Below are 15,606 nucleotides of genomic sequence, written 5' to 3'. Positions count from 1 at the left end.
AAAAAACTCCCTTAATTCATTTCAAGGGGATTTTGCATGAATTAAGGGGTGAATTAATGTACATTAATGGAAATGTAAAGTATTACCAAGGGATTATTAAGGGATTATTGGTTCGTAGAGATTGGACAGATCATAAGGTTTCTCTCAAAGCAGCTAATCAGTTCTGCCTTGATGACAAGGACTGGGTCATACTGTCTTAAATCTGTTATGAGACTTTCATCTTTTAGTTGCTCTGTTTTCTGATCTAACGGTGACATCTTGTGGATATCAGTGGAACTTACAGGTAGGTTAGAGGAGAGGAAAAAATAAGAATATCCTGCATCCGGCAAAAACGAAAGTAACAGAGACCGATAACCAGTTCGCCTACATCACGTTGACTGATAGCAATATTTCGAAAATTAGGATTTGTTAAAACTTTCAGCCAGTCCACGGAAATCTATCGATTACCTAAATCGCCCAGACTTGTAGATTAATGGGACTCATATCACTTTTTGCGGTATGACTACACGCGGTTGTGAATGTGCCTCTGAGGTAAGGAAGTATCTTGGCTATAAGTGTGTTATAAATATAACTTGTGATGTAAAACATTCCGTCTTCTACATTATGTCGGTCAGTCGTTCTGTAGACAAATATATATTTTTTTGTGAGCACGTAATTTACAAAGAGTTCTTCACAATGACTCAAGTATCGGCTTGGCATTCTTGGATGTGATAATCACCTTTGTAATCGTGGTTTGACCGTTAGATATTACGTCAAACGCGTCATGGAAGACACAAGAACAGACAGGAATGCCAATTGAGAAAGGCCTCAAGTCTGAATAGTAACCTGGACGTGCGGATCTCATTCCATGTAAGACCTGTGTAATTTTACGCAGTCTGAATCAGGCCCATAGTTATGAAGAGACAGGAATTGTGAATTTTAACATTATCTTTTATACGCTTGTGTTCCGCATCTAGAGTCTCCTGATATGGTTTTTGTCTTCCCCTTCTTTCTGGTTGCGTCCTCCCACTCCCTCCGTTGTCCATGTCTATGCCATATGTTCAAAGCACCAGAGTAAAGTTAGTTTGGTCTTGTGAATTGGCTGATTTGGTAAATATTTGTTACCATACTGCATTGTCAACCTTGTTCAACTTAGTTTGCCAAGAAGCCTGGACATCATGCAATATACTGCCAAGAATGGATTATTTGAAAAAAAAAAAAAAAAAAAAAAAAATATAGTCATGAAATAGGCTTATTGATTGATTTGTTTTATTGGTTGTGAAAGGTGTCACATCAGAATAATAATTTCTCTATCATGCAAATATATATTGGTGTGGTAGAGTAGAAGGTTTGAAATAAATTGTCACTTGGACCTAATTAGGCTGCATTTTAATCTCTCACAATGAATATGAAGACATTTCATTCAATTTATTTTCTGTGAGATGTTTTCCATCAAAGAGTAGCTAGTCTGTGTATCTTCAGACTATAGCAAAAACCTTTTCCAATTATTTTGTGAAAGATTTCAGAATTTCACAATACAGAATGCAATATAGGCAGACATATTGTGTGAAATTTACCTTAAGTTTTATTTTTTCTAGATCACTGAATTTGGCCTGTGTGCATGTTGGAAAATAAGGGGACATGGCTTCTACAAGTCAGTCGGCCTTAGAATACATCAGGAGCGGCAGAGTCCACCTGGTGGGAAGATTACAGAGTCTGTCAGTTATTGTGGAGAATCTTTATCAGCAAGGAGTTCTCTGTGAGGAAGAGGTCAGTAAAATACAGACAGAGACTGATGACTTTGACAAAACCAGAAAGATACTGGACTGGGTCATAAACAAAGGGGAAGAAGCCTGCTATGAGTTACTAAAGATTATTGACATGACGAGGAAGAGGACCTTAGAGAGGCCACCCCGTCTACCTGAAAAACCAGGTTTGGCCTCTACTCAGAGCAGCAAGTTTGACCTGCACTACTGGATCAGCTGCTTTTCTTTCAGGGAGGACACAGAGATGGATGTGACCTACTTAAAAGGTATTTCAAAGATTGGTTGTTGGTTATGTGTAACATTTTCATTATTGAACACTGATGTGATGATTACATATTATGCATTTTGAATATTGATTTATCAGTGTGGAATTATTAATCCATGATTAATTTAGCAATACCGTGCAAGGGCACATCAGTCAATTCACAGTTAATTTATTTATTATTACTTTCCTTTTAGGCCCAAAACCATGCCACAAATACCAGGCAAAGTTGAAGTCAAAAGCACAAAAGATATCAGATGATTCCTGGATCAAAAGCAAAGCAGTCCTATCAAACAATACGAACCCTAATTACACTTCGCTTGTATTAGACACACAAGGACATATTGCCCCATCTAAAATACAAAGCGCCAAGAGCAAAAAAAGCAAGAAAATTCGTTCTAAAAAGCTAAGGACATACATCCCTGAGGACAAAAAAGGAATTTCCCCCAGTGACCTGCTGAAAACAGATGAGAAAAACATCCTCTTGGTTGGTAAGCCTGGCATTGGGAAGACAGCAGTCACCCATCAAATGTTGAAACTGTGGGCAGAAAGAGATAACAAGGAACTAGACTACATGTTTTATTTTGACATGAGAGAAACATCCTACATCACAAGTACCATGAGTTTGGAGGACCTTCTTTTCAGTGTGTTCAGAGAACCAGATGAAGGCAAAGAAGAGGTCTTACAGGATATAAAGGAGAACTCTGAAAATGTTCTTATCATTTTTGACGGAGTCACAGATCTCTTGTCTTTGCCAGTGGTGCGGGGACTTGTAGAGAAAGACCTTCTACCTAATGCAAAGATTGTGATGACGTGCAGACCAGAGGTTGAGTCAGAAGACTTCCTGTTAGACTGGGCTTCTCTCAGAGTGGAGGTGAAAGGCTTCAGCCAACAGTCCATCAAAGCATACTTATCTAAAATGCTCAGCACTGAGCACTTGAGCAGTGTTGTGAGAAACTTGGAGTTGTTCACTCTTTGCCATGTCCCGATGTATGCTCTGATGGTGGTTGCCTGCTTTTCTTTTAAGACCTCAAAAGATTCTCAACAACCATGCACGGTAACTGAAATATATATCAACATCCTGCGTTTTTGCATTCAAATAAACAATAGCAAAACAAAAAATAAACATCTTAATCACTATATCAGCAACAAGCGTGAGGCCATACTGTCTTTGGCTGAGGTTGCTTTTCGTGCAACTCAAGCAAAATCTGTGAACTTGGAAGAAGACAGCTGTGTTCATTTTGGCTTTCTGAAGAAACTTGAAGTTCGCGTCGGTCCTACTGAGTGGAAAACCTCATCTGCGTTTCTCCACTACACGATGCAGGAGTTCTTCGCAGGGCTGTGGCTCTTGAAGAATCCAGAAGAATTCCCAGGTGTTGTACAACAGTGCCTGACCGAGGGGACGAAACACATGAAACATTTGGTCCCTTTCATGTGTGGATTGTTGAATGACAAGAATCTAGACATGTTGAAGTGTCTGATTCCAGCTGAACAGGTCAAGGAAACATCCAAGTGGCTCTTCAAAGAAGTGGTAAACACATTTGTCCCTTGTCTACTTAACCAAGATCACAGTGACACTGAGGGCAGTGAGCTTGATATCAATATACTGTTCTTATGCCAATGCCTGTATGAATCTCAGTCGACTGAAGCCTGCCTCTACCTTCTGGACAAACTGGACTATTGTCTTGATTTGAGTGAAGAGAGTCTTGATCCTTACCATTGCTGCGCTGTGTCCTATGTAATCAGTCAGTCTAAGGAGAGAAAAATAAGGCTGAACCTTGAGGATGTGATGATATCAGAACAAGGATTGAAACTAATATCCGGCTGCCTCAAGAATGTCCAATGGTGGGTGAGCATTTTGATTTTCACAGAATTGCTTAGGCTGCAACTAGATGAGTCTGGTGCCACTCAGACACTGCTTGAATCACCTATTTGAATTGCCTCATTTTTTGAAGAATATAATATACAAAAATTTCCACACTGTATGAGAGAATTGATAATCTTAACATCTAACCTCTCATGTCTACCAATTAACCCAAGAGGTGTTGAATATGACAAAATAATATGTGGTACTAGCACTTGTGATGAAGTACTAGCTGACTATAGCTGATTCTCTTCTATCCAACTTTTTGCCTGGTTGGAAGGCTAGCTCACTGCAGGTGATTGGTCAGAATCCCCCAGATGCCGTCTCACTTTTAAAACTTTATTTGTCCTCCACCCTAACCACACGTTGTTCATACATCACAATTTTCTTGGTGTATCAGTGGTTCTGTAGACAGAAGGTGATGAATACACAGAACAAGTACATAGCTTGAATAACCAATACACAACATTGGTAAATAAATTAAAGTGAAAATGAACAACAGAAGTAAATAATTTGATTGTAAATAAACTTGCATAGTCCAAAGACATGCAATATAATCAAATAAGATGATTGACAGGACTTGCAAGGAAACATACTGCTGGGCCCCTGACAGTAGAATACACAATAAAAGCCGCTACAAATTAACTACTTTACTGTGTTTGTGCACACACAAGGGTAATATTATCAGAATCAAATTCCACTAACACAAAAGTATACAAATGCAAGTATTAGTTGCTGTGATATGGAATGAATTGGCATGTGGACTCTTAGCTTGGGTCAGTTAACAATGCTAGTAAAAAACACAAGTGATAAACTAACATTACAAATATTCTTTACTCACTTTAAATTGGATGCACTTCACATCAGGAAACAATTGGGCATATTTACAGTAAATAAATTAGTTGGATGTTGCTGACGAGTGTCTTTCTGTGTAATCTCCAACTTCTAGTCTGATGGAGGAAGATTGGGCAAGTCCGTAAGATGAGCTCTGATTGGCCCAAAATTTGGGTAGAGACAGAGTGTGTAGGGGGAATGGAGGGGAAAAGAGAAGAGTCACCTCAAGAGGGGACGTTTTCACATACTGCTTTAGCATCAATCAACATAGGCAGACTTGATGATACTGTATAGTTGATCACCTGAATAATGAGGGGGACGATCTCTCTTCAAATCCTCTGATGATAGGTGCGACTCCTTGCAACAGCAACTGTGGACAGTTTTGCTTCTCAGTGAGGGGGAGATGGACTACAGCAGCTTTCTTGGTCTTGGTGGAAATGAGTTGCACCTTCCAGTGTTTGGTAAAAGACAACTGTTTGAAAGAGCAGTAAAGGTCATGCAGGAGAGTACTGAGAGGGTAATCCTCTGCCTCCACTGGGACAGGAGAACTCCTGTCTGCCCAGCTCTGAGCGAGTCCCTCCTAGAGTCTGTGCTTTACATCAACACACTCAGGTATGTGTTTTAGCATGTTTTTGTGTAATATTAATTCCACATAAATTAATCCAATGTACAATAGATTAACAATGTAAATTCAAATTCAAAAATGGATGTGTTTTCAACCACATCCATTTTTTCAGACATAATTCAACTCTTCACTTTGAAAAAAACACTTTGTTAGTCTATTATTTCTTACAAAAATGATAATGAGCGAACCTTTGTGACCCACAAAGTTACGGAAGTCCAAACGGCTCGTTTAGAGGCTCGCTGCACTAATATGGATTGTGTGGATTTAGTTGATACTTAGTTTTGATACTTTCACCATGTTTAGATAGACCATCCAACTCCTTTATCATCACAGAGGCAAGGGGAGTCCTGTTTTACGTAATATGTGACCTTTAATTCATGCACTAGAAAGTGTTTGAAACTTGCCTGTTGACGTCTGTTGTCAGTTTCAGGAACACCTGCACAGTTGCAGGTTCACAGGATCAGGAACAACACCCTGGGACACTGGAGATGGAAGAAAAGAAGCTACTTCTCGATTTATGTCTGAAGGCAGCACTTTACAAAAGAGAAAGCTTTCACAATGTGGTGAATACACTCTTCTCACTGTTCTCTGTTCACACTGAGAGATACTACTTCCTTCTTGATTTACATCAACATATCAAGAGTCAAGGAGATACAAGTGTCATTCCATTGCTGAGGCCACTTTACCAGTCAGCTGCAGTCTGGGCCATCGACCTCTCAGAGAGAAAGGCCTCCCTCCTCCTGGAAGTGCTGAAACTCCAATCAGGAAAGAAACCAGTGGAGCTGAGAGGCTGGTCAGATGAAGAGAGTGAAGTGTGGAGTTTCCTACAGTGTCTGCCTCACATCTCACAGCTCAGGTGATGGGATTAATATTAAAAAAAAAATAGAACATGGCTGCACGTGTAAAATAATTCACTCTTCCTGTTCAAAACAATATTTATCCTTCATTTAACCATGAGGTCAGTTCATATTTTTTTATTCCCAGTCAGGGCCTCCAGATAAATCCATTCCAATTTACTGGGAAAAAAGTTTCCCAATGTCCGAGAACAAAGTATATATACAGTAATTTAACGGCCTTTAAACATATCAGCATGCAGATTAAAGCATGGTGACATATCTACATGAAGAAATATTTAACGTTGACCTACACATTAAAGAGTCTGCCTTTCAGTTCAGATTCAATAAGATATAAAGTGGATTTTAATATTAAAATTTTTTCTCTACACTGTACATTGCGATGTAATTTGAAATGCAAAGCTCAGTGATGTGATGTTTTCTATATCAGTGATGTTTTATATTTCGGTTTTTGGTTATCGAGGCTCTCCCTTTATGTTTTGAACCCTCTGCAGATTCACTGTTCCTCAGAATAAAACAGGATCACTTGTAGAGGGGAGAAAGAAGGAAACATTTCTAATGAATCTGTGTCTGCAAGCAGCACTCCATGAGAGGACAACCATACAAAGTGCAATAGACAAGGTGTTTTCACTCTCTGCATGTTGGTATGAAAAATGGGATTTCCTACTGGACCTGTACTCCCATGTGAAGGACTATGAGACTCTAAAAGGCAGGAGTGTCCTTCCAGCATTACAGTCAGTTTACCAGTCAGCTCCTGCAGTCTGGTCCATCGACCTCTCAGAGAGAAAGGCCTCCCTCCTCCTGGAAGTGCTGAAACTCCAATCAGAAAAGAAACCAGTGCAGCTGAGAGGCTGGTCAGATGAAGAGAGTGAAGTGTGGAGTTTCCTACAGTGTCTGCCTCACATCTCACAGCTCAAGTAAATGGATTGTAATTCATTTACATGATTTCAGTCTACATATAAAAAAACTATCTCACTAGACAGTATAAGGACATTTAGTTTTGATTGATGCACTGTATTTGTACTTAATACAGATGAATTTTTTATTACTTTCAATTTACTGATTTCTCCCTACCGTTTAAGAGATACAGTGCCTGTCCATATTGTTTTGTTATCTATATGATGCAGAAATGAAATCATGGCATAATCATTCATTCTCATTGTTCCAGTTTCAGTCATCTGTGGCAGGAATGCTCAGAACAAACCAAGTTCTTGGGGAATCTCTTCTGTCGAGCAGCAGAGAGGGAACAACAGACAGGAGAGAAGATACTGGAGCTGTTATCATCAGTGTGCAGTTACAACACATTCCCTTTCAATGACCCAGCTTATGTCTATAAGGAGTATCAGTGTGATTTCCTACTGGACCTCTACTCCCATGTGAAGGACTATGAGACTCTAACAGGCAGGAGTGTCCTTCCAGCATTACAGTCAGTTTACCAGTCAGCTCCTGCAGTCTGGTCCATCAAGCTCTCAGAGAGAAAGGCCTCCCTCCTCCTGGAAGTGCTGAAACTCCAATCAGAAAAGAAACCAGTGATGCTGAGAGGCTGGTCAGATGAAGAGAGTGAAGTGTGGAGTTTCCTACAGTGTCTGCCTCACATCTCACAGCTCAGGTAAATGGACTGTAATTCATTCACATGATTTCAGTCTACATATAAACTGTCTCACTAGACAGTATAAGGACATTTGTTTTAGATTGATGCATTGTATTTGTACTTAATACAGATGCATTTTTTATTACTTTCTCTCTACTGATTTCTCCCTACAGTTAGAGATACAGTGTCTGTCCATATTGTTTTGTTCTCTATATAATGCAGAAATCAAATCATGGCATAATCATTCATTCTCATTGTTCCAGTTTCCATCGTTGGTCTTTAAAACCTTTTGAAGGAGCCAAGTTCTTGGGGAATCTCTTCTGTCGAGCAGCAGAGAGAGAACAACAGACAGGAGAGAAGATACTGGAGCTGTTATCATCAGTGTGCAGTTACTCCACATTCTCTTTCAGTTTGGCAGCATATTTCTACAGTAAGGAGTATCATTGTGATTTCCTACTGGACCTGTGCTCCCATGTGAAGGACTATGAGACTCTAACAGGCAGGAGTGTCCTTCCAGCATTACAGTCAGTTTACCAGTCAGCTCCTGCAGTCTGGTCCATCGACCTCTCAGAGAGAAAGGCCTCCCTCCTCCTGGAAGTGCTGAAACTCCAATCAGAAAAGAAACCAGTGAAGCTGAGAGGCTGGTCAGATGAAGAGAGTGAAGTGTGGAGTTTCCTACAGTGTCTGCCTCACATCTCACAGCTCAGGTAAATTGACTGTAATTCATTTACATGATTTCAGTCTACATATCAAAAAACTATCTCACTAGACAGTATAAGGACATTTAGTTTTGATTGATGCATTGTATTTGTACTTAATACAGATGAATTTTTTATTACTTTCAATTTACTGATTTCTCCCTACCGTTTAAGAGATACAGTGCCTGTCCATATTGTTTTGTTATCTATATGATGCAGAAATCAAATCATGGCATAATCATTCATTCTCGCTGTTCCAGTTTCCATCGTTGGTCTTTAAAACCTTTTGAAGGAGCCAAGTTCTTGGGGAATCTTTTCTGTCGAGCAGCAGAGAAGGAACAACAGACAGGAGAGAAGATACTGGAGCTGTTATCATCAGTGTGCAGTTACAACACATTCCCTTTCAATGACCCAGCATATGTCGATAAGGAGTATCAGTGTGATTTCCTACTGGACCTGTACTCCCATGTGAAGGACTATGAGACTCTAACAGGCAGGAGTGTCCTTCCAGCATTACAGTCAGTTTACCAGTCAGCTCCTGCAGTCTGGTCCATCGACCTCTCAGAGAGAAAGGCCTCCCTCCTCCTGGAAGTGCTGAAACTCCAATCAGAAAAGAAACCAGTGCAGCTGAGAGGCTGGTCAGATGAAGAGAGTGAAGTGTGGAGTTTCCTACAGTGTCTGCCTCACATCTCACTGCTCAGGTAAATGGACTGTAATTCATTCACATGATTTCATTCTACATATAAAAGTTATCTCATTACATAGTATGTGGATATTTATTCTTGATTGATGCATTGTATTTATACTTAATGCAGATGTATTTGAATTACTTTCTCTTTACTGATTTCTCCCTACATTTTAAGAGATACAGTGTCTGTCCATATTGTTTTGTTCTCTATAAGATGCAGAAATCAGATCATGGCATAATCATTCATTCTCACTGTTCCAGTTTCGGTTATTGGTGGGACAAACGCTCAGAACAAGCCAAGTTCTTGGGGAATCTCTTCTGTCGAGCAGCAGAGAGGGAACAACAGACAGGAGAGAAGATACTGGAGCTGTTATCATCAATTTGCAGTTACTACACATTCCCTAGCAATGGCATGGATATTGATGATGATGATGATGTTGATAAAAAGGAGTATCAGTGTGATTTCCTACTGGACCGGTACTCCCATGTGAAGGACTATGAGACTCTAACAGGCAGGAGTGTCCTTCCAGCATTACAGTCAGTTTACCAGTCAGCTCCTGCAGTCTGGTCCATCAAGCTCTCAGAGAGAAAGGCCTCCCTCCTCCTGGAAGTGCTGAAACTCCAATCAGAAAAGAAACCAGTGGAGCTGAGAGGCTGGTCAGATGAAGAGAGTGAAGTGTGGAGTTTCCTACAGTGTCTGCCTCACATCTCACAGCTCAGGTAAATGGACTGTAATTCATTCATATGATTTCAGTCTACATATAATAGAAACAATCTCATTAGACAGTATGTGGATATTTAGTCATGATTAATGCACTGCAGACGTACTTCATGTAGATCTATTATGTATTACTTTCTCTCTACTACTTTCTCCCTAGCATTTAAGAGATACAGTGTCTGTCTTGGTTGATTGGTTCTCTGCTGTATATGATGCAGAAATCAGATCATCACATAATTTTTCATTCTCGCTGTTCCAGTTTCCATCATTGGTCTTTGAAACCTTTTGAAGGAGCCAAGTTCTTGGGGAATCTCTTCTGTCGAGCAGCAGAGAGGGAACAACAGACAGGAGAGAAGATACTGGAGCTGTTATCATCAGTGTGCAGTTACAACACATTCCCTATCAATGACCCAGCATATGTCGATACGGAGTATCAGTGTGATTTCCTACTGGACCTGTACTCCCATGTGAAGGACTATGAGACTCTAACAGGCAGGAGTGTCCTTCCAGCATTACAGTCAGTTTACCAGTCAGCTCCTGCAGTCTGGTCCATCATCCTCTCTGAGAGAAAGGCCTCCCTCCTCCTGGAAGTGCTGAAACTCCAATCAGGAAAGAAAGCAGTGGAGCTGAGAGGATGGTCAGATGAAGAGAGTGAAGTGTGGAGTTTCCTACAGTGTCTGCCTCACATCTCACAGCTCAGGTACATCAGATAAAAATATGTTACACAATACACACTACACAAGAAAATGTTGCTAACCTCTCAGTTGTGGTTCGTCAAAAAATGCAGCACATAAACACTAAATGCTCAATAATAGATGAAGAATGTTCCTCAGCTCAGTAAATTTTCAGCAACATATAGATATTTCATCTGACATTATGACAGCTAATGATACAGATAGTAATATACTGAATTCATCGTACTTTATATGCTCTTAATTTTACCTTTTGATTCCTGCTCTTTGATTAAACCGTATCCATATTCCCCAATAGAAAATGTTAGACATTGCACATACGGCGGTGTGCAATACATCATCTATTGTGTCATGTATTCCTCTAACTATAACACTGCTCATTTGACATTTCATTGCATAATGTCCTGTTTTAGCTGTGATCCAGGGTTCTTCCAGTGTGTGTGTGAATCCATCTGTGTGAGATCCAGAGAGGAGACCCAGCAGTTGGCCTCTCTCCTCCGGCTCCTGGGTTTCACCCTGGTGTTAACAGGAGAGTTACCCAGGAAAACCTGCCGGTCTGTGGGGAGAGTTCTGGGACTCTGTGGCTCCAGTGTGGATCTCATCCTCACACCCAGCAAGATCTCTCTCAAAGGAGCCTCACTGCTTTTTAGACATACATCACAAATACACAGTCTCAGGTATGCTGCATTTATGTCATTATTACTCCTAATAGTAATGTTTGTCCACTGTCAAAATCATCTTGTGTTAAATCCATTAGAGGTGTATATCATTCCAGGATTGTTTTTTTTCTCTTTGATTTTCAGACTGTCTGCAGTAATGGCATTGCTTCTGTTTCGATTGGTAAGAACACAGAGTGTGGCCTGTCCAGTGGCCACTGAAGAGCTTTCCCTTGTCCTAAAGACGAGCCAGCTGTCAGACAGAGTATTGTTGAGGGTTGTCAGTAGTGTGGCGTCCCTACTGAGATACTGGGCAGTCAGGTGTTTGGACCTGACTGAGTTCTCCATCCACGCTCACTTTCTCATGACATTGCTACTTCACCATGATCCTCTTAAGATCAAGTAAATCTCTTTGCTTTGCTGATCCATAAAAACATACACTAAATCATATACCATATAAATCCTTAATATAATTTTTCCTAAATATGTTCATTAATTTGTATTTGTCCTCTGATCTGTGACTTCCTCAGACTGTGTGCACAGCATTTTCAGCAGCTACTTGTCCTCATATATGAGATGCAGGACAAGGACTTGACTCAGTCTTTCTTGAGGAAGGCTGGTGGAGACCTGACCTCCTGCTCTCTGGGGTTAGGGTTAGACTGGGAAGTACTTCACTATCTGCTGCAGCAGCCATCAACTCAGACCATCACTGTGGACTTGAGGAGGAACAGGATCTCAGAGAAGAGAATCATAGATCTTCTTCCCTTTCTGGACAAGATTCTATTTAAAAGGTGATAAAGCTTTATATACTCTTCACTGGATAGAGAAATACATTTGGTCCGATTTAATAATTTTTAAAAAAAATGAGTATTGTATTGTATTGTTATGCTTATCATCAGTAATAGCGTAAACAATTCCATGGCATAATCAAACAAGCCCTTGTAATTGTAATGTAAATATCCAGCATGTTATGCTAAATATACTGTATACTTTCAGGCCCAGTCCCAGCTTGGTCTTGTCTGCCATCAGAGAGAGCTATAAAACTCACACCAGTCACTGTATACCCAGTTTACTGAGGTCATTAGATCATGTGATCAACCTGACCTGCACACAGCTGGACACAGCGGACTGTGCTGCTCTGCTCTTCACCCTCCAACACAGTGATGGAGTCAAACTCAAACTGCTGTGGACCTCCATACCAACAGGGGGAATAGAGTCCATCCTGTTCACACTGGAGAAAGTCTCTCATCTCAGGTCAGATGCTAGTACTCATTTAGCAACGCTGTACCACTACTGTATGAATGTACAATGTTGAAAGGATCATTACTTAACCAATACACAGGATATGATATGACTAACCCTGGTGCTATTTAGGTAGAAACCAACTGTACCTGTACCTGTATGTCACTGGAGTTATCAGGTGGGCACCTCCCATCACAGATGTTTATCACCTCCAGAGGGATCAACAGTAGGTTCTGGCATCCCAGAACCGCCTGCCTCCACATTGGCTGTTAATATTAAACAGAACTACAGTCACTTAATCTATCCAGTCCTTTTACCTAGTTCACAACATTACCCAACAATTCCTAAACTTGCTATGGGTCTCAAATATGTAGAAGAATGGAATGGCTGACCCTGTAGGCTTGAAACATAAATATACATTGAATGCATCATGTATGGTGTCTTTTTGTCTTGTTTAGTTGTGTACCTGCATACTTTTTTGATTGTTGTTGACTGAAATGGTAACATTTATCATATTTCTGCATCATTTTTCATACCAGTTTAGACAGGAATCTGCTGCTGAGGTTCCTCCACTGCTGCACTGCCTCTAAGGCCCAACAGGGGGCAGCAGCAGCAGCAGATCTGCTCAGGACTCTGCAGCACAGACTGGATCTGTCCTGCTCCTCCTCTGTGGAGCTGTCGGAGCAGGAGCGAGGGGAGGCTCTGTGTCTGACCGCTGGAGACTGCAGGGCCATCTCCACTGTGCTGAGACACAGCAGCCAGGACACACAGCTCGACCTACGAGACTGTGAGGTGGAGGACAGTGGACTGGACCTGCTGTTTCCTGTCCTGGACAGAGTCCGCCTGAGGTGAGAGAGGAAAAACAACACATAACTTGGATAACAATCATATTCAAGGTTGATGCCTGTTTCAGCACCGTAACGTTCTGCTCTTTGCTCTGTTTCTCCCCTTCAGCAGCAGCAAAGCCCTCCTCCTCCAGCTGGTGTCCCTGGTCCCTGTGGGCAGCGAAAGGGACACAGTGAGGCGAGCAGAGTCCCTCTGTCGAGCCCTGGCTGGAGAGCTGGACCTCAGTGAGACCAGACTGGATCAGAGGGCCTGTGGAGCTTTGGCCCTGATACTGGAGCTTTCTGAAGGGCTGACAGAACTGGACCTCAGTCACTGTCAACTCACTGACCGGTTGCTACAGATGCTGATCCCACACCTGCACAAAGCACAAGTCCTGGAGTGAGTCCGCTAGAATGGAGATGCATTTGTATGTGCATGTGTGTAGAGATCTGATTATAATCTAATAATATCTTGCTTTGTCCTTTGTCTTTTATTGGTGTTACAGTCTGAGTCACAATAAGATCACTGATGCTCTGACTGACAATTTACTCCAGCTGGTCTCCATCAACACCTCCATCCACACTGTGCGGTGAGCGTAAATGCACTCGTGTCTGAATTTGTGCATTATTAATATATGAAATCTTTTGTATTGCCAGACTTGCAGAGAAATCATTTGTGATTTTAGATGAGTAAACACTGTTACACATTATTCTGGCTGATGAAGTAACATTTGCTCTCTCTGCTCTGGCATCTTCTTAGAGTCTTCAGCAACAGCATCATGGACAGAACCCCCTTTCTGAAAGACAAACGCTTTGAAACGTGGTGAACCAATCATCAGCAGTCTGTGGTCCAAGCAAAGGAAGTGGAGAAACGTGCCAAAATGCTCTAATATCTCATAATTATGGAGCAATTGTAAAACTTCAAATTTCAGTCTAAACCTGTGACAGCTACATGGCTACGTAACGCAATACACACAACTATTTGTGGCTGCCAAGGCTGTGTGATTATTTTGTATTTTTTTTCTCACTGAAATGTTGCAGTGTACTCTGAAAAACATTTATCTTACATAAGTATATCATGGATTTTTATTTTTTAATTCTTAGAGTATATATTTTAATCCTAGTCACACACCTGTAGAGTGTTTATATGAATAAAGATTAAGCAAATATATTTTATGTAAATGTAGCCAGTTGGTACATTTGATGTCATTTTTGCACTGAGGGTTAAAAGAGTTCATTTCTGGCTTAATTATTAATAACATGTATTTACAGTTTGTTGTTTTCTTTAAATTAGAATGTTTTAATTACAGAGAGAAATGTACACAAGATAGTTTGCTGACAGAGGGTCTGTTTTGAATTTATTATTTGGACACTAGGTGGCAGTGTCACAAGTCACTTTTGTTATTCTGCCATGGTTCTTTATTGTTTTGGCCTGGAGATCTGCATGGTGGACGATTCTGGGATGCATTGTGTAAAAGAAATCTGTAAATATTTTAACATCTTGTTAAAACATGCATGTATAAAGGTAAATAACTATGTTTGTTACCGTATTTTAACTGGATGGTACGTTTTAGACGAGACTGATGTCAGATGTCTTGGATAATGCTGGAGCAGCTGACCAGTGTGTTCCCATGTGCATGGCAAGGTACAGTCAGTGTGCATAAAGCCTCATGCTGTTGTACTTGGTCATTGGTGAAATGGAACAGCTGCTTATTGCACTCTAATTTTATTTTACTTACTTACTTATTTTACTCTATTTTACTACACTTTACATCAGTTTTTGGGATGTAAGTGTTCTCTAAATCAAATGGTGTGTTCCAGAGTAATTAACCTACTGTGGGTTTATATGCATATTTACTTTGTGGAATTTTGTTTTATTTGAGTAGCATAAGCAAACTGCCATGTTTTTAGTAGTAACGTTTAGTATTTTTGTACCTGTGATTTTGAAACAGTAACCCTGGAAGCTATACTGTTGTAGTTAACATTTTTGATGAAACACTGCACCTCTACAGCAACATTTAAAAAATAAAAGAAGCCCAAAGAAGTAATTGTGTTCTGTGTGGTACTCAATTCCACGGTCTACACAAAAGTGTTATATCCATGTGTAATTTACCTTTGTGCATTCACAGGTGACGTCTAGTATTGTACAGTATGAAAAATAAGTAAATGTCAGAAGCTCACAACACTAAAACACTATTTATACATCTACAGACTTTTTAAGCTACAGATGCATCATAGTCAAGCTACCTCGTTTCAATCTTTTCAGGAAGTAATCTATGCTGTATTCAGTATCGCGTAATGTAGTGCGCTGAT

The 15,606-nt window shown here is 40.5% G+C and overlaps 1 protein-coding gene across 1 annotated transcript; it reads left to right on the top strand.

Moving 5' to 3' along the window:
* The first annotated feature begins 377 nt into the window (after nucleotides 1-377).
* On the top strand, nucleotides 378-15,218 carry LOC139652377 (uncharacterized). The gene is made up of 19 exons (XM_071529435.1): nucleotides 378-531; nucleotides 1,578-2,011; nucleotides 2,205-3,852; nucleotides 5,054-5,317; nucleotides 5,755-6,186; nucleotides 6,679-7,101; nucleotides 7,353-7,793; nucleotides 8,186-8,482; nucleotides 8,734-9,174; nucleotides 9,423-9,881; nucleotides 10,139-10,579; nucleotides 10,985-11,248; nucleotides 11,375-11,629; nucleotides 11,758-12,018; nucleotides 12,224-12,481; nucleotides 13,009-13,317; nucleotides 13,424-13,693; nucleotides 13,800-13,883; nucleotides 14,054-15,218. The coding sequence occupies exons 2-19, from the start codon at nucleotides 1,621-1,623 to the stop codon at nucleotides 14,118-14,120; spliced, it is 7,005 nt and encodes a 2,334-aa protein (XP_071385536.1). The 5' UTR covers nucleotides 378-531; nucleotides 1,578-1,620; the 3' UTR covers nucleotides 14,121-15,218.
* Nucleotides 15,219-15,606: the final 388 nt, after the last annotated feature.

Source organism: Centroberyx affinis, unplaced genomic scaffold, assembly GCF_046629955.1.
Source record: "Centroberyx affinis isolate AG114_WGS23_722 - 3 ecotype Tasmania unplaced genomic scaffold, CSIRO-AGI_Caff_v1 ptg001788l_1, whole genome shotgun sequence".
Lineage (NCBI taxonomy): Eukaryota > Metazoa > Chordata > Actinopteri > Beryciformes > Berycidae > Centroberyx > Centroberyx affinis.
The sequence above is the reverse complement of the archived record's forward strand: the minus strand, read 5'-3'. Positions and strand labels throughout refer to the sequence as shown.